This window comes from Heptranchias perlo, chromosome 24, assembly GCF_035084215.1.
Source record: "Heptranchias perlo isolate sHepPer1 chromosome 24, sHepPer1.hap1, whole genome shotgun sequence".
In the NCBI taxonomy this organism is placed as follows: Eukaryota; Metazoa; Chordata; class Chondrichthyes; order Hexanchiformes; family Hexanchidae; genus Heptranchias; species Heptranchias perlo.
Window position 1 is genome coordinate 36,297,490 of NC_090348.1, and position 21,079 is coordinate 36,318,568.

The following is a 21,079-nucleotide window of genomic DNA, read 5'->3' on the forward strand; positions in this document are numbered from 1 at the left end:
CACAAATGGCAATTGATACTAGCTCAATTACAAAATTTAAATGTGAGATAGATAGCTTTTTGGCAATCAAAGGGATATGGGCCAAAGGCGGGTATATGGAGTTAGATCACAGATCAGCCATTATCTTATCAAATGGCGGAGCAGGCACGAGGGGGCTGAATGGCCTACTCCTGTTCCTATGTTCCTACATCCAATTCTTCTCTCGTGCTGGTAGGGCCACCTCCGCTGTACCCAAGGCTTCCATCTTTGGGCCCTTACTCTTCATCAATTACATGCCATTCCTCAACAACGTCTTCCAAAAACATAGGGTCAGCTTTCACATGTCTTTCAGAAGGGGCATTAAATCAAGCCAATGTCTATCTGTTCTGGTAGTTCAGGGGGACACTGAAGACCCCATGGCACTGTTCAAAACAGAGCAGGGACTTCTCCCAGTGTCCTGGCCAATATTCTTCCCTCAACCAACACCGCCAAAAACAGATTAACTAGCCATTCATCTTACTATTGTTTGTGGGACATAGCTGTATGCAGTAGGCTATGCTTGCCTACATAACAGTGACTATTCACCTCTGGCTTTGACCCCATTCCACGGAACTCCCACCCTCAGCATGCCCGCCTTGTCGCCTCTCTCCCTGATGTCAAAAGACCCTTTGCTTTCATCCGCTTCTAATACCTCTCTTCCCTTCCTCCCTCTTGTTGTCTTTCCACCACTTTAGAAAGCTCCCTGAGATATCTCTCTGCGAGCAAGGAGCATTACAATAATATAAGTTGTTGATGACATTACACAACGAACATCTCTCCTCCCCTACACGCGTCGTGCCTTTTGAAGTGAGACGGGGTGGTAGGGGTTAATACTTTTATCAGCAGGCACTTCCGAGGTTGCAGTTTGACATCATATTGACACATCCAGCTAAGTACGTATTGGAAATGGAGTAAATGTGGGTGTTTGCGACTGTCGGTTTGTCACCAGCACAATTCTCAGTGTACGTGAACCTTTGAAGCGATCATTTGCAGGGAAAAACATTTAAACAACTAATTATCCCTTTTCTGTTGAATTGAAGTCTCGTGAATAAGATGCCGTTAGGAGTTGGTAAGTTCTCTGACATTTGATCTTAAATGATTTCCGCAAACTGAGTTTTGGGGCGAGGTTGTTGCAGGAGCGAGTCTCAGAAGGAGAAACGAGTTGTTAGTTTGTAATAATTAATTTCTATAAAGCAGATAATCCGATATCCTGGGAGGAAATAATCACGTAGGGTCTTTTCGACCCATTAACAATTTAACGTTCAAAGTAGTCAGTTCCACCTTAATACTTCTTAAGGTAACAGGGCATTAGGGACTGCTGTTTTGCTGGGAGATTCTTAAGCTCTGTATTCAAATCGCCTTTACCTGGGAAAGACCCGCATTTTAAACATCGCCATCGATTTGCTTTGCAAAATCATTTTGGAAATGAAAGTGTATGAGGGATAGCAGAGCGATTGAGCTAAGCGTTGTGTGGAAGATGAGGGGAGAGATATTAGGACATTAAAATTTGAGTATTTATGGTGGATAATATCGGCTTTAAGAGACAGTTAAGCGATGATCATGGCCCAACTTTCCTGGCCCACCCTCGTGTTTTTTTACAAATAAAGTAAATGTTGTGCCATTGGGATAGAAGACCTCCAATAAGGCCAATCTTGGTCCTTTATTTGCATCCCTGAACTGTGAAACCATTCCACCTCCCCAAATTTCTGACCACTAAAACAACTCAATTATTTTTTGGATATGGATTAATGGGTAAATGCACTGACATACACTGACCAGGTTCGATTCTCTCTATGTTTTGAGTTACTTGATCTCAGTGGGGTGGTAGTAGGAACCTTATAATTTGCCCAAGTGGTCAAGGGCAAAGGAGGGAGGTTAAAAAAAAGTCAGCCATGGATCCTACTCCTGATCACTGTCCAGTGATTGATGCTAGAAGGTGCATGCAGGTGAGCATTGGGTGAGGACAGGATTTGGCTCACCTGTGATGCTTCCCATGCTCAAATGGCCCGCTGATACTGACTGGGCTTTTACGTGAAGAATGGCCACGGTGGAAAGGTACTGGAGGTTAGTTGATGCAAATAGAGCTGTACCAGGAAAAGAAACAGGCCTTAAAGGACAAAACAAATGGCATTGATGGTAAACTGTTCATATGCCATGAAAGTACAGATATCTTATAGAACTGCCACCCAATATATAAACAGCATAGTCCATATTTGTATAACTCATTGACCTGACCAGACCTAACACAGTCACAAATTTGTCACCAACATGTGGGTTCCACCTCTTGTATTATTATTGCAAGCCATCAAATGTCCTCTATTTTGGCCACAGTAGATCAATGCATACAATAACTAATACTCTACATACATCATGTTTTCCCATAATTATTTAAGCTAATTCTCAGTATATGGTCCAGGCATCCAGCAACATACAGGGGAATTTAGCGCCAACAAAAAAATAGCCCTCTTATTGCTCATAGAAAATCATAGAAAGTTACAGCACAGAAGGAGGCCATTCAGCCCATCGTGTCCGTGTCGGCCGAAAAAGAGCTATCCAGCTTAATCCAACTTCCAGCACTTGGTCCGTAGCCCTGTAGGTTACGGCACTTCAAGTACCCATCCAAGTACTTTTTAAATGAGTTAAGGGTTTCTGCCTCTACCACCCTTTCAGGCAGTGAGTTCCAGACCCCCACCTCCCTCTGGGTGAAAAAATTTCTCTTCAGCTCCTCCCTAATCCTTCTACCAATTGCTTTGAATCCATGCCCCTTGGTCACTGACCCTTCTGCTAAGGGAAATAGGTCCTCCCTATCCACTCTGTCTAGGCCCCTAATTTTATATACCTCAATTAAATCTCCCCTCAGCTTCCTTTGTTCCAAAGAAAACAACCCCAGCCTATCCAATCTTTTCTCATAGCTAAAATTCTCCAGCCCTGGCAACATCCTTGTAAATCTCCTCTGTACCATCTCTAGTGCAAACACATCCTTCCTGTAAATTGACCAGAACAATACACAGTACTCAAGCTGTGGCCTAACCAATGTTTTATACAGTTCTAGCATAACCTCCCTGCTCTTTTATATTCTATGCCTCGGCTAATAAAGGGAAGTATTCTGTATGCCTTTTTAACTACCTTATCTATCTATCTTGCTATCTTCAGGGATCTGTGGACATGCACTCCAAGGTCCCTTAGTTCCTCTACACCTCGCAGTATCCTCTCATTTATTGTGTACTCCCTTGCTTTGTTTGCCCTCCCCAAATGCATTACCTCACTCTTCTCTGGATTGAATTCCATTTGCCACTTTTTGTCCACCTGCCCAGTCCATTGATATCTTCCTGCAGTCTACAGCTTTCCTCCTCACTATTAACCACATGGCCAATTTTTGTATCATCTGCAAACTTCTTGTTCAAGCCCCCCACATTCAAGTTCAAATCATTAATATATACCACAAAAAGCAAGGGACCTAGTACTGAACCTTGCGGGACCCCACTGGAAACAGTCTTCCAGTCGCAAAAACACTGTCGACCATTACCCTTTTCTTCCTGCCGCTGAGCCAATTTTGGATCCAACTAGCCACCTTCCCTTGGATCCCATGGGCTTTTACTTTTTTGACCAGTCTGCCATGTGGGAACTTGTCAAGAGCCTTGCTAAAATCCATATACACCTCATCGACCCTCCTTGTTACCTGCTCAAAAAATTCAATGTTGTTAGTTAGACACGACCTTCCCTTAACAAATCCACGCTTACTGCCCTTGATTAACCCGTGCCTTTTTAAATGACGATTTATGCTGTCCCTCAGAATCGATTCCAATAATTTGCCAACCACAGAGGTTAGACTGACTGGCCTATAATTACTCGGTCTATCTCTTTCTCCCTTTTTAAACAACAGTACAATGTTAGCAGTCCTCCAATCCTCCGGCACCATGCCTATAGCCAGGGAGGATTGGAAAATGATGGTCAGAGCCTCTGCTATTTCCTCCCTTGCTTCTCTTAACAACCTGGGATACATTTCATCCAAGTCTGGAGATTTATCTACTTTCAAAGATGCTAATCCCCTTAACACTTCCTCTCTCACTATGTTTATCCCATCTGTCAAAAACCATTCGTCAATGAAATTTATATTAGACAAGGTGATTTAAAAAAAACTGACCATGAATAAACATTCTCTTCTTTTCTTCTCCTTTCTCCAGTTTTTCCCCATCTCTTCTAATTCTCTCATTTTCTCTGCTTTCAATATTCTCACCCTCTTATTATTATTCCTCTTTCCATTTCTGCCTTGAGTGTGCTATTCAGGTACAGTGTGATTCTTGGCCCACTTTAATTTTATACAAATGTCACAGAAATTTAAACTGAGTCAAGTTAGAGTGCAGTGCTGCTCCAGGCTATTTGTATGCAAATGTCTGCGGGGACTAATTTTAGGCTTTCACCCCTAGTTACGTGGCGTGTTTGTGTTTTGGCAAGTAAAATGCATTTTGGTTATGGCTAGTTGATGTTTTAAAGCAAAGATGTGGCATTCTAATGTATCTATTGTGACATTGAATGGGATATAATGGGTCAGATTTTGCTGTCAAAATAATGGTGAGGCTAAAGGCGGTAGCTGTTATTTGTGCGTAAATGGCACAGCGGCTTCAGGCGAGGAACAGATGAGTGGTTAAATACGAATATCCAAAAGTTGCTGCCCAAGTTCCGCCGCTCTGCTTTTAGATTTGCAAAAACGGCATTTTGCTGTCTGGCCTCACCATTGAAATGCATTGAACGTTGTGAAGTTGCTGTATTTGCGCGGTAGATACAAACTAAACTCGCCATCGAAAGTTAAGTCTTGTAATTTCATCTTTTAACGATGTGATAATTGTTAATTACTGCCAATCAACCTCTCTGACATTGAAAGAAACAGACATTTTCTTTTATAATTTTATATTAAATTAGAAACACTTTTTTTTTCCCCTCGGTTTTTTCATCCAACTAGTTACTGCTGTTACTGAAAGGGTCAGGCTATTGCCCTTCCCCAGACCATTGCCTCTCCTGCTTTATTCCAGACTGCTGAATAAAGGCTTTCCTACCCAGTTTTTCTTTTCTGCCTTAGCCCCATCGTCTTATGCCACCCTGCCTCGGCTTCCTTTTCCAGTCGGGGCTCCTTGCACGCACTTTCCGCCTCTCTGATACTGGTTTACTGCTTGTTTTATGTTTCCCCCGTTGGAGGTGGCTCTTTCACCCTCTAGCTTCCTGCACTCTGGAATTCTCTCCCAAAGTGACGTTGCCTTGTTTCTTTCCTTGCTGCTTTCAAAGGCCTCCTAAGAACCCTTCTCTTTGACCATTACTTTGGATTTTGCCCCCTAAATTTTTCTTCTTGGCGTTCACCCTTTTCTGCTTGGAGACATTTTCGTTTGTGTGAACAATGCCGTATAAATACAAACTGTCGTTGCAGCAGCAGCAAGGGTGGGATCGGGAATTCAGTAGAGTGTACTATTGACCCTGTACCCACCACTCTGTGAAACTGCTGCAGGTGCTCTAATGCTCTGTGCCACCCAGTAGGCTGGGTGTTTTATTTGCGGCCGTAAGCAATTATTCACAGGTGTGAATTATTGTCCTAGAAGATATTTCTGGACATAGGATTTTCCAGTAATTGACTGCAGATTTTTTATTTCTCAATAAGCTTCCAGTAATGATCTCGTGATCATTAATCTTCTACTGAGAACATCACTACCTGGCAGTTGATGTCAGTCCTGACAGCTGCTGGAGGCACAAAAATAGACTGAGAACTGAATAACGTTAGAAAAGTGTGATACCAGAGAGTGACTTTAAAGCTGTTGAAGTTCAGATGATAACTGTAAACTGCTTGTGATTCATTCTTGTGATCTATGAGATCACCTGAACCCCTCATTGTGATTACCTCCTACTCGAGACTCCCACTCGCTATCTGTATACAACAAAAGAGAGTGAATTCCCCAGGAATATGGTGTGAGAAAAACCAACGCTGATGTTTATTTTAAAGGTCCTTAAAAACACAATCCAAAACACCTTTCTGACCTACATTATAAAATCAGTAATATCCTTTGTTCTATTAAGTGAAAGACATTTCTGTGGCATCTCCTGATTGCTGCATGAAAGTAGAGATCCTTGAAGCAGTTGGCTATTTGAAGCACACAATCCCTCCATGCCTGAAGACAGGGTGGGTGTTTTGAAGCTCAATTTTTTCCCCCAGTTATTGAGACCAACAGGATTAAACTCTCCCATCTTCTTGGTGACTACAAAATACTGTTTCTTAGAAAGGGGGAGGAAGGGGGTGAGGTGGGGGTGTGTGAATGGGACATGAATCTATGAAGAAAGGGGGGGGTTCAGCAAAAAAAGGTTTGGGAACCTATGTTCCATGTCATATGAAGCTAATTTTGAATATCAGATAACCTCCACCCACTAGAAAAGAAGCATTGCAATAAGTAAAGAAAAATCTTTAAAGAAGAATTCATATTGGCACCTGGTATTTGTTCGAGATGATAACAGATGCCTGTATGGGCCTGTTTCAGGCAGTAGTCCAATGTGAGATTTGAGATAGTGCACTTTAATCTTCTGAGTTTGCCTCTTGTGATTTAGGTAGCCATTTAAACTCCTCCATTAGGTGACAGACTTGTGGTTTGTTCTGCCATGTTTAAATTGGCAAAAATGGAGCCAAATCAGAGAAAAAGAAAGGAACTTTTCTTCCCATTTGGAACTATAAAATTTGGAAATTCAGAGAATTTGGCATAATTAATGTAGTAAGTGAAGAGTCTGTGCCAGTATGGACCTTGGTGAGCTCTGCGGTGGTCATGTCTTTTTAACAATTTCCTCCCCTTTTCTACTTTACTGCAAGTGGCGATTCCAGTCACAATTCCATGAGTGCCTCCCCCATTATTCAAATATGAATCTTGACAATGAACGTCATTGGGCTGTTCAATCATGGGGACGTCATAGCAAAGTCCAATCTTGTCCTCACCAGACATCCATCGAGCTCTTTCCAGTGGGGTTATTGGATAGCAATCAGAAATGGGAAGCCTGGCCTATCTTCCCCCCCCCCCACCCCACTCCACTCCGCCAAGCTCAGTAATTCTGAGGTCAATTGTCGCACCAGCTGAATCAGCACAGACCATTAATTGAACCGGCCTTTAGGTATGTATGACTTAGTATCACACTGGGTGATGCAGTTATCCACCAAATCAAGGGGAGCGTGGGCTACATCCTTTGCTTTGTAAGAAGACACAAGATGCATTGAAGGCAATTGGATCATTAACCACTTCTAGGTAGGGGGTGGGGGGGGAAGGAATCAGTTTTTTTTCTGTGCACCATTTTTAGTGCACTGGTTAACATTTTCCATCAAATTCCTGTTTGTTCTATTTTAATACAGTCATTACCTATGCTTTAAACACCTTATCAATGTGCTTAAAATAGCACACAAGAGGATTAATCTTCTTCATATTATAAATCTATGCTGTAACTGAATGTGGATTGATCTGGGTGAAAGTTGTCCGGGAGCAATGCCCATTGTGAAGTACTTGGGTGAAATTTATTGATCTGAATCAATAGATTAAAAATAGAAATTCATGTGGAATTTGAAACCTGTTGCATTGTGGGAGAATGGTTGGTCACAGGTGCTCAGTATTTAGCCATGTTTGAAAAATGTTTGTAATTTTAAATATTTTCATCAAGTGGATACATCTAATAAACACCAAACACCATTTATCGCACGGATCACATGGGCAGACTATTATACCAAGAGCAACACAATCAGAAAACACATTTACTGAGCCGAAAGCTGTCCAGTGAGGTTATTGGGGTAATTGATGTTAGATCTATTCAAATAATGGGAGCACCACACAAACTATTTATATTCGTGATCATTTGCGCAAGCAATTGAAACTCATTTCTCTTGAAGCATGTGGTACTAAGCTTCTAATTGTCTCAGGAAACTTTAACCCTTTAACAGCCTCACAGGTCCTTGTGGTCGGTGTACTTCTGCGGCTGTGGAGGCAGGCAGCTCTCCCGCTCGCAGAATACTGCCACTGCTCTCTTTGGTCAGCTGTCCGGGGTGAGCAGGACACCTTCTTGGATTTCCTGTCCTCCACAGGGAGTTGCCTTGACTCCACTCCGTGCCCCGCTGTGCAGTGTGCCTTAGATCAGGATCCATGTAGAATGGGGGATCGGAACTTCTATCCCCTCACACCAGTACCCCAGTGCCCAGAATCATTATGCCGCTTTACAAAAATTAATTATAAGCTTATCTAATGCCTATTAGTCTGTAAGTACTGCAGAATCTGCCTTGAAGCCCACCTATTGTAAGGATCAGCTAATCATCGACGCCAGCAGAAGGTATAAGTTTCCAAGCTGGACCTGTATTGAACCATCTGTGTCAACGACATACAGCCAAGCCCAAAACTAGTCATTAAGAACAGGCTTCGACTAGGGTTCACTACATTAAAAAAAAAATGTACATCACCCACTGCCTTAATTGTAAATTGTTTTTTTTCAGTTTGTGAAACACCCTGTCTTGTACCCCACATAATTCCCTGAAGGCAGATATGCTTTTTGTACCCAGGCCTCTTTCTGTGTACCTCTCAGCTGCCTAGTAGTGATGCAAAAATGGTCCTCTGATTTTTTTTTGTTCTCCCCTGCCTTTCTCAGGAGAAGCCTGCTACCCCTTGGGAACCTCTCCCTCACAGCCCAGCAATGGCCAGGGACTAATGGTGGGGGGAAAATGCCAGTCCTGGTGCTCTGTAGTATCACAAACCTGCTGCACCACTACATTACAACAGTATGCATTCATTAATGGCAGTAATGGATGTTATAACATAGGAACAGGAGTGAGCTGTTCAGCCCCTCGAGCCTGCTCCACCATTCAATTAGTTTATGGCTGATCTGTACCTCAACTCCATTTACCCGCCAAAGCTCCACATCCCTTGATACACTTACCTTACAAAAATAAGAACAACTTGCATTATGTAGTGTCTTCGGTGTAAAAAGATGTCCCAAGGAACTTCACAAATGGAAATAGACTGCTCTAATAAGACAGCACAGGGCAAAGTTATGTGCTCAACTTCAGCATTACAAGGTCAGTATGCAAAGGACACCAGGTACAATATGTGAGATAAGTCTATTAAGAGTTCTCGGTGCATATCCTCCACGGGCAGGTTAACAGGTATTACCTTGGCTTGGCAGCTCTCTGGATAAGGAGCACTTTTACTAATATAATGCCTCACTGGGTGTGAGGGCTCCTTGCCAGCTGAACCAATTTGGGTTCTGTCAGTTTGTGCCTGAAGTATGCCACTAAGATGGCTTGGTTGCACAAATGAGTGTACCCCCTGTTGGAAAAGGATGTTCATTTCAGGAACTGTATGTTGTAAATCACATTTAAAAATTAAGAAGTATTTTAATTTGTCATGTAATTTACAAACATAAATTTACCTTTCTGGCAGTGTTTAATCAGAATTCCATCAAGTGGTGTGGTGCTGAGTCATAAATGTTAGGGTGTTCCCAGGTCCGTCCCTGGTGGGTGCTGTTAGCTGATTTCAGCCAATGGAACAGTGAGGGTCCACTACATTGGCCTCAAGGAAGAGGTCTGAGGGCCCCTGGGCCAGGGAGATGAAATAAATCAGCAGGCTTCCTGACCCTGATTGTGATCCAGTGATGGTAAAGTGCATGGTTGAGATGTCTCCCTGGTCAAAGAGCCTGACGCTTGTGGCACAGACTCCCATGTGAAGAAAGGCCAGCTGGGCAAGGTACTGAAGGGCTGCCAGCACCAGTGGAACCACACTCCAGTGTCAGTCATTGACCAGGAAAGGAGAGGACAGGGGAAAAAATACCTGCTTCGTGAAACTTAAATCTGTTAATTGAAACTTGATAACATTGAGGAGGGATTCTGATGCTGTTGGAGTTGGAACAGAACAAAGGTTTTAGGAGAGGAGTGGGGGAAATTGGATGATTGGTAAAAGGAAAAGCATAATATAGTTACAGCCATAGTCTAGCAAGTGCCATTAATTGGAATAAGATTCTATCCTCTAGGCTTAAAAAAGGAATAAGCCAAAACTGAACTTATCTTGTTTAGATGTCTCACCCTTCAATACCCTTGAGCCTATTGCAGTTAAATTTAATGACAAATCGTAACATGGATATCAAGGAGTCAGTTTATCTAAAGACAGTGTAAAAAATATTTTATATGACAGTGGTAAAAATATATTCGTAAAGCAGTATTGTCACAAAAATTATAAAACCAGATCCTATATCGGGACAGAGTGTAGAGACAGATCACATATAATGTTACCTGGTGCTGACAGCAGGTCACTTAGTTGAGGATTGAGGACTTAGTAGGAAAGCTGCCCAGTGACATTCAGCCAGGAAGGAATTAAATCCCTTCATTCCATAATGCCTCTGCTATCAGAGCTGATCTGAATCACCTCTTTAACCTTCCTCACGAGGCTATATTTGATGCGATTCCAAATCCTTATTACCAATGATTGGTGTCAGCTTACGTACCATTTCTCTGTCCTGTGATCACTCAGCCGCTCGTCACAGGTGGTTTTTACACAGATAGGGACGTTGGTTGGGGCAACTTTGGGATCCTTTGACCAATTTCAGGAAGAGTTTAACCTATATCATTCAGGATTATTTCACTGCCCTAAACTAAGACAAGAATTAGATACTGATACTTGGCTTATATCCCCTCCCATCTACTTTCCAAAATGGGAGAATTTTATAAGCTAAAAAGAACAAGTTCACTTTGCCTGAATATTCTTCATTTCCACACTATTATTAAAAATATTATATTCTTAACTAATATATAACATGCATTTATATTGCATCTTTAACATAGGAAACATCCCAAGGTGCTTTACAGAGGGTAGTGGAAAAAATAAAGGAATGGATGGTGAGATTTGGCGGGAGAGTTAGAGGAACCTGAAAGATTGGTGGAAAAGATGGGTTTTGAGCAGGTTTTTAAAGATACAGTGCAGTGGACTGGAAAAACGATTTAGGGGGAAAATTCTCGAGAGTAGGGCTGAGATGGCCGATGGCTCCATCACTAATGATGGGGCAAAAGTGTGTGGGGGGGGGGGGTGGGTGGGTTTACACTTAAGGTCAGAGTTGGAGGACTGAAGGGTGCAGGAGGGCATTCAAAGCTGGAGGAGGTTGCAGGGGTAAGAGTGGGGTGAGATCGTGGAGAGATTGCACTCCCTCCTCCTACCTGAAGTTGCGTGTTGTGGGTGGGGATGTTTGATCTGGCAAGAACGATCAAAAGAATCAAAACTGGCAAAAATTGCAGCTGTTCAACCCTTGGTTCAATCCTCAGTTTTACTGCTCAAATATCTAATTACATATTGAACTACTGGATTAATAAATTGCTCTTTGACCCTAATATGTAAACATGATCAAGCACTTTTGAAATCCTAAGGATTGTGGTGGAGCCAAAAAGTTGTGGGTGATACCAAATGTTGCAGGGATGAGACCAAAGTTGCACTGGTAGAGAGGGGTTCCACTTTAATCACTGGAGGCTGTATTTTACTGCAGATCCTTTGGAAGAGAAAAACCGCACTTGAATTTGCCGATCATATACAGGAACAACAGTTCATTTAAACTAATTTTTTAAAATAAAATAATATTTTGTTGAAGAAATCTATTTTATAAAGAATTACAGAACTGGAATCCCTCTGGGGAAAAATATAATAACCCTTAACCATTTAACGTTTCACCGAGTGTGTCATTGCATCAGAGTGTGACAGAAAGTGTGGTTGTGCAGTTTACTGGCTTAAAATGGGACCTGTGTTATTTTTAAATACAGCAGGAGAGAAAGCAAAAACACCAGACAACCCAGAAATATATGAGGCAGAATATGGATCAAAGAATTAATATAAACTGTGATTTTAAAACCAGAGGAAGCATGATCCCACTTAACCTTGTATGGGGACCCGAAGAAATGGATTGAAATGAAGGGGTTTGATGTGCTTGTCACATCTGAATCTAGGTTTTTTTTTTCTCTGTGAGGTGAAGTCTTGGAGGAAATTCATTGTTTGAATTAAAAATGGTATCTCTAACTACCATGCTTCGATTGCAACCCAACTTAAAGTGGACCCCTGCAGGCCGGTGTTGTTGAGGAGTTGGTGAATTAATGAGGCTGGTTGAGTTGTACTCGGCTCTGTGGGACTGGATAGGCCCAGGCGTGCTGGAAGTGTACGGGGGTATGCTTCTGGCAGGCAGCATGTCAGAGACCATGAGGAACCCTCATCTACAAGCGGAAGAGGGAAGAGGGAAGAAATCAGAAATTGGCAACCCATTTCCTTGCTAAATGTCAACTACGAGATTGTGTCTAAGGCCATCGCCAACATATTCAAGTCTGCTCTGGAGCTGGTGATCCACACTGATCAGACCTGTACTGCACCCGGCAGGAAGATCTCTGCTTAGGGATACGATCGCCTACGTGCAGGACACAGGGGGGGGGGGGGGGGGGGTGAACACCTGCCTCATCAGCGTGGACCAGGAGAAGGCCACACATGCATGATGTGTCTCCAAATGGGGTTTGGGGAGGGAATCTCTGATCCAACTGTTCTACATGGACACCTGTAGCGTAGTCCTAATCAACAGGTGGGAGTCGGAGAGCTTTCCGATCAGATCTGAAGTCAGGCAGGGCTGTCCTCTCTCTGCGGTCTTGTTCGTGTGTTGTATCGATCCGTTTACGGCGCCCATCAGGAAGGCCGAAGTTATCAGGTGGGGGGTGGGGGGGGTGACGATCCCAGGCAGCGGAGGCTCTCAGGTTAAGGCCTCCCTGTACATGGACGACGTCACCATCTTTTGCTCCGATCAGCGTTCGGTCCACAGACTAATGGGCATCTGTGACCAGTTTGAGCTGGCCTCGGGGGCCAGAGTGAACTGCAGTAGGAGCGAGGCCATGTTCTTTGGCAGGTGGGAGACCCGATCCTTTGTCCCCTTCACTGTCAGGTCCGACTACCTGAAGGTGCTGGAGATCTGGTTTGTGGGGCCCCAGGCCTGCACCAAGAACTGGGAGAAGCGGGTCACCAAGGCCAAACAGAAGCTTGGTATGTGGGGGGGCCGCTCCCTCGCCATAACCGGCAGGAACCTAGTGATAAGGTGTGAGGTACTTGCGGTGTTGCTTTATGTAGCCCAGGTATGGCCCATCCCGCGCTTCAGTCACCTGAGCCATCTTCCACTTTGTCTGGAGATCCAAGATGGACTGCGTCCGCAGTGATACCATGTACAAGCCCCCAGACAAAGGGGGAAAGGACGGCCCCAATGCCGCCCTGATCCTGATGGCCACCTTTGTGTATGTGTGTAGAGCCCCGATAGGCAAACACCAAGTGTGACTACATGCTGGGTTTCTATCTGTCCACCATACTAAGAAGGTTGGGTCAGGCCAAGCTGGCTGAGCAGACGCAGGATGTCCTGTCCAGCTGGACCGTCCCTCCCCACCTGTCCCAGGTGGAGAAGTTGCTGAGGAGGAAGCCCTTCGACCACAAGGCCGTCAGACAGTGGTCGGCATGGAACATTCTCGGGGTCCTGCAGGAAAGTAGATCCGATCTGTCAGTTCCCCAACCAGACAGTGGAAACCACTTGGCAGAACATCTCATCGCTGGAACTGACCAACAAGCACCAGGATGTTGTCTGGATGGTGGTGAGAAAGGCCCTCCTAGTGCGGTCTTTCCTACATGCACGGCACCTCAGCACCACTGCGAGCTGTCCTCAAGGCTGCACCGGGCATGAAACCATCGTCCACCTCCTGGTGAACTGCCACTTCGCACAGAAGGTGTGGAGAGCGAATGCGTTGGTATCTGTCCTGGTTCATCTCCAACAGCTCGGTAACACAGGATGCTATCCTCTACAGGCTGTTCCCTGGGACGCACACCGAGACAGATATCAACTGCTGGAAGACCATCAACTCGGTGAAGGAGGCCCTTTGGCCTGCCCGAAACCCGCTGGTCTTCCAGCTGAAGGAGCTGTCCACGACTGAGTGTTGCCGACTGGCACACTCCAAGGTCCAGGAGTACGTGCTGCGAGATGCACTGAAGCGAGGTGTGGCCTACACTAAGGCTCTATGGGGAAAGGCCACCGTGCATTGTACAGTTCAAAACAATACAATACAGATCGTACACAAAACAATCCCATTATTACAATTCAAAACACAGTACATATCTTCTAATACACCACACTAAGAAGGCTTGGAATTGTGATTTTTTACATTGAACAGTGTGTATCCTTACATTTTATGAAATAAAGTACATTTTGAAATTTAAAAAATTACCAGTAAAGCAAGTGATTTCTAATTGCTTAGGTCTGCTCTGAAACTGGCCTTTATCACAGCCTCCGGGATGTTTTATGCAAAATTGTAGTACTTGTGCAACAAATTACACCGCATGCAGTGACTATCGCAGTACACGGGATATCTGGCTGCTCCAGATCACTTGCCCTGACATATTGGTGTGGTTTTTTCTGTCTGAATATGCCCAGAGTTGTTGCCCAGCAAATGATGACAATTTACACATTGTCACGGCCCTTTACTGGAATCGTAGCGGACGATTCCAGAGGGAGCTGCAGGTCCGAGTGAGGAAGGTGCTACTGGGAGATTGATGCAGAGACCGCTGCTGAAACAAGGTGCAGCTTGGTAGAGGAATCAGAAAAGGCATCGTGGGACTCGGAGAGTAAATATGACAGAGGAAGATCTGACAGGGAAATACTTTCATGGGACTGTGGCGAGATAGCACAGGAGAAATTCAGAGCTGTGAATTAAAAGAGCAGTGTTCCTTAATTGGCATTGGTGATGCTCTGGCGTGTTTATTTTTTCAATTTTACTACTGACAATTAAAAAGAAATAAATATAATTTCAAGAAGAATGGTACTCCTGATACCCTGACAGGACTGCCATCTTCGACATGTTTGGGTGGAGCAGGCTACTATTCCGATGCCTGCCCATCCTCTACCAGTGTAAAAGCTTTTTAAAAAAAATACTACAAAAGGGAAACAAAACCTATGTTTATTTTAAAATAATTGTAAACAATTTTACAACACCAAGTTATAGTCCAGCAATTTTATTTTAAATTCACAAGCTTTCGGAGGCTTCCTCCTTCGTCAGGTGAACGATGTGAAAATAGTCATATTTTAAAATAGTCATAATCTAAAGTGGTGAAAAATCCTGATATGTTCAGCAATGAAGGACAATTACTTTCAAAGAGATTTGATCCCATCAAATAAAAACCCATACATTCAATGATGTATTCATCATCATTTGTGAATAACAAGATCCTTTTCCAGGTCTTTGCGCTCTGAATGATGCGCTGCAGTATTATGGAGCAATCTAGTTTTTCACCATCAGGGAGCACCATTGCTTCACTTTCATGTTGCGCATTCCTTAAAGGATCTGCCAGCAGTCTTGGCTTTTGCTGAAGTAAACTCAGGGGTTGATTTTTCATAGATTTGTGGATTTTAGAAAACTGTTTTAATTGCAAGCTGAAAATACTCCAGAAGGTGTTGTCATTTTTACGTTGTGTGTAAACATGAGTTTTCATTAAAATGTGATAGTCTTGAAATGACACAGTTTGAATATTAGCATTTGTATGTTTTTATATTTGTATGCAATTCCTTTGTCCATTATGTTAACAGGGGTGTTAACCCATTTAAAATAAACAGGTCAATGCCTCTGTTAAAATAATGGACTAAGTAATTCCATTTAGCAATTATGTTAAGCGTTTGTACACTGATGTTTCCACAGTATAACTGCAAGACCAAAGTGTTAAGCAAGTACTTATGACGGTAGTAAAACAAGGGGGTAGAAATCTGTCCTAGGCAGTAACACAGAATGGGCAGTATGGCAGCAGGCTGCCCATTACATGCCCCGCCTGAGGTTCAGTTTCACAATGGAACTAAATATCGAGCGGGGACTTTACAGGCGGCAAGTGCGACACTGCCCATTTTACCATACCGCCCATTTGGCGATACTGCGCACGATGGATTTCTACCCCAAGGTGGCTACATTGATGTTGCCTGTCCGAGAATGCGCTGCTGCATTGTGTCGATTGCTCTGCCCGTCTCAGTCAGGAAGAAGAGAAAAATGTTACAGACTAAGGGGTGGAAATTCGACTGGGCCCATTTTTGGGCAGGCAGCGCGCGCCCCAACCGGGAGCCCAAGGCCGGCCTGAAATTGGGCATCAGGTCTCATTTCAGTAAGTTTGGTGAGCTGCCAGCACCTGACTCACTGCTGCCGGCAGCTCGGCCATTTCAGAAAATGAATTTTGGGCCATTTGCTGTGCTACCAGCGGCATTGAAGTAAGTGCTGGGAGGGTGGGGGGGGAAAAGACAGCGGGAAGTGGGGGCAATTGCGAGCCGGTATCAGTTGTCATGGGTGCTGTGGGGCTAGGAGGAGCACTCCTGCTTCTACTGGCTCCATGTGAATTTAAAAACATGTCCGTACCTTTTTGGTGGCACCCGCTGGCTAGATTGCATTCGCACCTGAGCAGAGCAGACCCAATTGGGCAAACCAGACAAATACTTTGTCTCCTTTGTTTAAAACGTTACATGCCTGACCTCTAAAGCTGTGTGCATGAATTGCTGGACATGGTGTAAGTTACTCATTGTGTTGTCTCCTTATAATATGATATATTTTTCAAATCCAAGAAAGGAAGAACTCGTATTTTACGATCTCAAGATGTCCCAAAGCGCTTTACGGACGATGAAATACTGTTGTAATGTAGGAAACGCAGCAGTGAATTTGCGCAGAAGGTCCCACATACCGCAATGACCAGATAATCTGTTTTTTGTGATATCGGTTGAGGGGTAAATATTTAAAAGGACACCGGGAGAACTCCCCTGCTCTTCTTTGAATAGTGCCATGGGATCTTTTATGTCCATCTGAGAGGGCAGAGGGGGCTTCAGTTTAACCGAAAGATGGCATCTCCGACAGTGCAGCACTCCCTCGGTGCTGCATTGAAGTGTCAGCCTAGATTATGGACTCAAGTCTCTGGATGGGGACTTAAACCCACAACCTTCAGATTCATAGGCGAGAGTGCTACCACTGTGCCAAGGCTGACATCTAAACATGTAATAATGAGTCTCCTTTTAATTCCCTTTTTGCTTCACTGTGTAAATGCACTGAGCTATTCAGACCAAGGAGGTCCTAGGTTTGTGTTTAGTTAGCTGGTCTTAGCTGGAGAGGTACAGTTGGCCTCAACACCACTAGAACTAGGGAAGGAAAAATTCAGCCAGGGTTCCTCCTTCTATTCGCTATCCAATGACTACTGGAAAGTACATGTGGATGAACACTGGATGAGGTCAGCATTGTGCTAGAATGTGATTTCCCCATGATTGAATAGTTTGACACCACTCATATGACGATTCTCCCCTTCGGCTGAGGTGACTGAAGACTGCCAGCCACCGGCATAACTAAACCCCAGCATGGAATAGCACTGTCGTGGAATGAAAGAAGCAAAGGGAAGAAAATCAGAAAGAAAGAAATTCTCCCTGTGCGTGACATTTGAACCAACCCATAATTACAGATAATGGCAGCTCTCTGTAAAATTGAGGGAACAGCTTCTTATAGTGTGATTTACTCCTTTTTCCCTGTTCTATACATTTAACTTCTATGTATAGAACAAGTGCCAGTATAGAACTGTGGAGTCCCTGCCTTTTCCATTCATTGTGTGACAGCTTTAACTCCCCAAATCCTCTTCTCAGGTTGCGACCAACATGAAGCCATGTAGGACACACGGGAGAGCAGATTCAGTATAGAACAAAAATAGTTTGGCTGTCAAAATTCAGTCGGACTGGGGGCTTAGAATTTGAACCTTAGATTTATATTGCTGTTGATAACACTAATTCAGCACAACACACTGATATGTATTAGCTCCCCTTATGCGCAATGGTTCATTTTGTTACTGAGCTGTAGAGATTGAAACAGCAGTTATAAGTTTCAAAATAGAAAATAATCCAAACCATTCATTGCATTCCACCAATTTTTATAAAAACTAATTAGAACTGTTCTGAATACACTTTTTATGTCTTGCTTTATGTTGAAAATATGTGAATTCTAGAGAGTCTCAACGTTCAGTATGTATTTAATAGTCATATGGAGTTACAATATGACATTTTTCTGAGACTCTCAGAAACTCGACTTCTAATCAAAGGTCACATAGAGTTACATCCTTTCTTGTGCAATTTAATGGATTACATAATCCTCTCCAAAGTTTGCCCCACCTGCTTCAAAAAGTATGCACCAAGCCTTCCTGTTTGTAAAATTTTGACGTGATATACAATTTGCGTCACTTTGTTACGCCTGATGTGAAAATGGCTTGAGCTATTCCATTCTTCTCCGCCCTCCCCCCTCCTGACAAAAACATTTGCCCTTTAAACCCTCTGGAATTTCAAAACGGCCTCGAATTGTGTGAAGGAGCCAGGTGCTGTAATGTGAAGCTCCAACCTTTTGAGTCAGGAATCAATGGCCAGTCTTCTGTTCCATCGACCGACGTCCGCACTGCACTGCACAGATATTACTTGGGCGCAGACCCTCTTTTACATATTAAGTTTGCCCACAGTGAGCATTTTCAGAGTGGTCACCAAAAGGGCTTGATATTCCTTATTCTGTATGTAAATAAATGGTCCATGCAGCTTACTATTGCACACCAATTCAGGTAAGAGAAAAAAGCATGAAGAAGGAAGAAAATTAATTATGATACAAACAATGGATGCAAAGGATTAGCCCAAAAATTATATCACGTGTATACAAACTATGAATGTCTCCATTTACATGGACAAAATTTCTACAGATGTCAACAACTGTATTACAAGTGGACCCTGGGATTCTGATTGTTAGCTAAAACTCTATGGGCTAGCTTTAAAGCCCTGTGCTGTACGTTCAATAGAGTGTGGTTTTCTTTTTGCAATCCATGATTTGTCTCTCTTCCTTCAGATTGGCTTTCCTAGTCATATAAAAAAATACTTCCAATAAGAGCACTGTTTCCCTTCACCTTTTCCTGGCTTTCCTTCTTCAGTGGGTGTACAGTTTTCCAAACGTCTCAACTTGTTCACCACTTCCACCTCCTTACCATCAGTGCCATTTTCTTCAGTAATCCTCATCCTTCTGTACTTTACCTCACAGTATAATCATGGTTTTAAGGAAGCTGATGTGGAGTCCCACCTCTTTTGTTAAACACCCAGCTTCTCATGAGGACAATAACTAAGGACTCAGTGTGAATGGCAGTATCACATGCATATTCGAGGCCCTTTATCAGATCCTGGATGACAATGTCTTGTCTATCGCGCCTCTCCTTGCCAACATCCAGTGGCTCCCTGTCCTCAATGTATTGAATTTAAAATCCTTTTCCTTGTTTACAAGTAGCTCCGTGGCTTCATCCCGCCCTACCTTCTCAGTCCTGTGTACCAGCATGCACCCTCCACTCTGACTTCCTTGCATCTCCCCTCTGCTGTTACAACTTTGACGGAAGAACCTCCAGTCATCTTCTCCCTACACCTCTCTCCCTAAACCCCTCCCTCTTGCTATCCTCTCTCTCCACACCTTCAAAAGTCTACTCAAAACCTATCTCTTTGATTCTGCCTGTGGTCACCTCTAGTTAGATTGCTTGATATCTGAATTACTTCTCTTACTATATTAAAGGCGCTATATAAATGCAAGTTGTTATCATCACGTGAACCTATGTGTGCGATAGGAGATGGGTGGTAGAGTTTTGGACAATCCGGACTTTATCAGGGATGGAGCTTGAGAGAGTGGATAAGAGAGCATTGGAAAATTCAAGCCTGGAAGTGACAAAGGCATGGATGAAGGTTTCAATGGTGGATGAAGTGGACGATGTTGCAGAGATGGAAATAAGTTTTGGCTGTACTTCCTGAATGGCCCATGACAAAACTGGACAAGATAGGTGGCAAGATGTAGCCTGGACAAATTCCTGTCCCCCATTTCAAAACATTCTGACATTTTTCCTTCAACCCACTACAATGGGAATTTTTTTCCCAGGATAGGCAAATGGGATCTTGGTTTAACCTCTTGTAAAAAGAACAAACTGAATAGAACAACAACTGAGCTTTTCTAACGCACATTCCAGCAGCACATTGTCAAGATCTACCACCTGAGAATACTGAGCAAATACCTCACTGGGAATACTACCATCTTTTTATTAATCTTTGCACCAATGATTATAAAAGCCTGCTTTGTTTCAGTTACTGTTAGTGAATAAAAGGGGGGTTACCTTTTTGAGATTGTGTTTTTTCCCCCAGCAGTTTTATTTTGAGTAAAAGGCTCGGTGTACTAGTTAGATACACGATGCTGCTGTACTACATTTAGTAATCCAATAACAACAACAGTTTGCATTTATATAGCACCTTTAACGTAGTGAAACGTCCCAAGGTGCTTCACAGGAGCACACCGAGCCACACAAGGAGATATTAGGGCAGTATAACACACTCAAGAAACTCAATAACTTAAGGACAAAAAAGATATCTTGTGATTTGACCTTTTAATCTTTACCTTCCTAAATGAATAGAAATTTATAATGGTAGTACAAAAATGAAGCAACAAGTGCTTTGAAAATGATCACTTTTATTACTCATAGCCTATTAATGCCTGGAGTGCAGCACACACTGTACCAATGTACAATCATTAAAATATTTGTCTGCTGGAACAGAAATCAAACCACCACAAATTGGCCAGAGACCAGATCTGACTTATAAGTGGAGCCTCTATAGTTAGATGAATCCTTTCCCAACAAGGTGAGACATCAGCTGGCCCTTTTGCTGCTTTCACTGTTGAAGCTAGGATGAAAAGGCATTAATATATTGGCTGTTAACTTTGACTTTTTTTCTTAATTTTCATATCCATGGGAATTCACATATCTCAAAGAAGAAAAATGAGCTGTAAGGCAAAGAATCAATGAAAATAAGGGAAGACTCGTAACAAGGGCACGAGAGTCCAAGGAAAAAATGTGTGCCCTTGTCTTCAGTTTCATTATTTTCTTCACTTATCTCTGCTGGCCTGGAGGCAGCCATTCATGCTGGGATGTAGGATCACAGAAATGACAACTTAGAAGGAGGCCACTCAGCC

At 43.2% G+C, this 21,079-nt stretch overlaps 1 protein-coding gene across 3 annotated transcripts in view; it reads left to right on the top strand.

The window, feature by feature from the left end:
- Nucleotides 1-920: 920 nt before the first annotated feature.
- Nucleotides 921-21,079, top strand: part of pfkfb3 (6-phosphofructo-2-kinase/fructose-2,6-biphosphatase 3) — an 80,510-nt gene continuing 60,351 nt past the window's right edge. For all 3 annotated transcript variants that reach the window (XM_068005097.1, XM_068005098.1, XM_068005096.1), the window contains exon 1: nucleotides 921-1,087. Coding sequence is in view for 1 of the 3 variants with exons in the window: in XM_068005096.1 (XP_067861197.1) it covers nucleotides 1,072-1,087 (16 nt within the window). In the remaining 2 variants the exon portion in view is untranslated. The remainder of the gene's footprint in view (nucleotides 1,088-21,079) is intronic.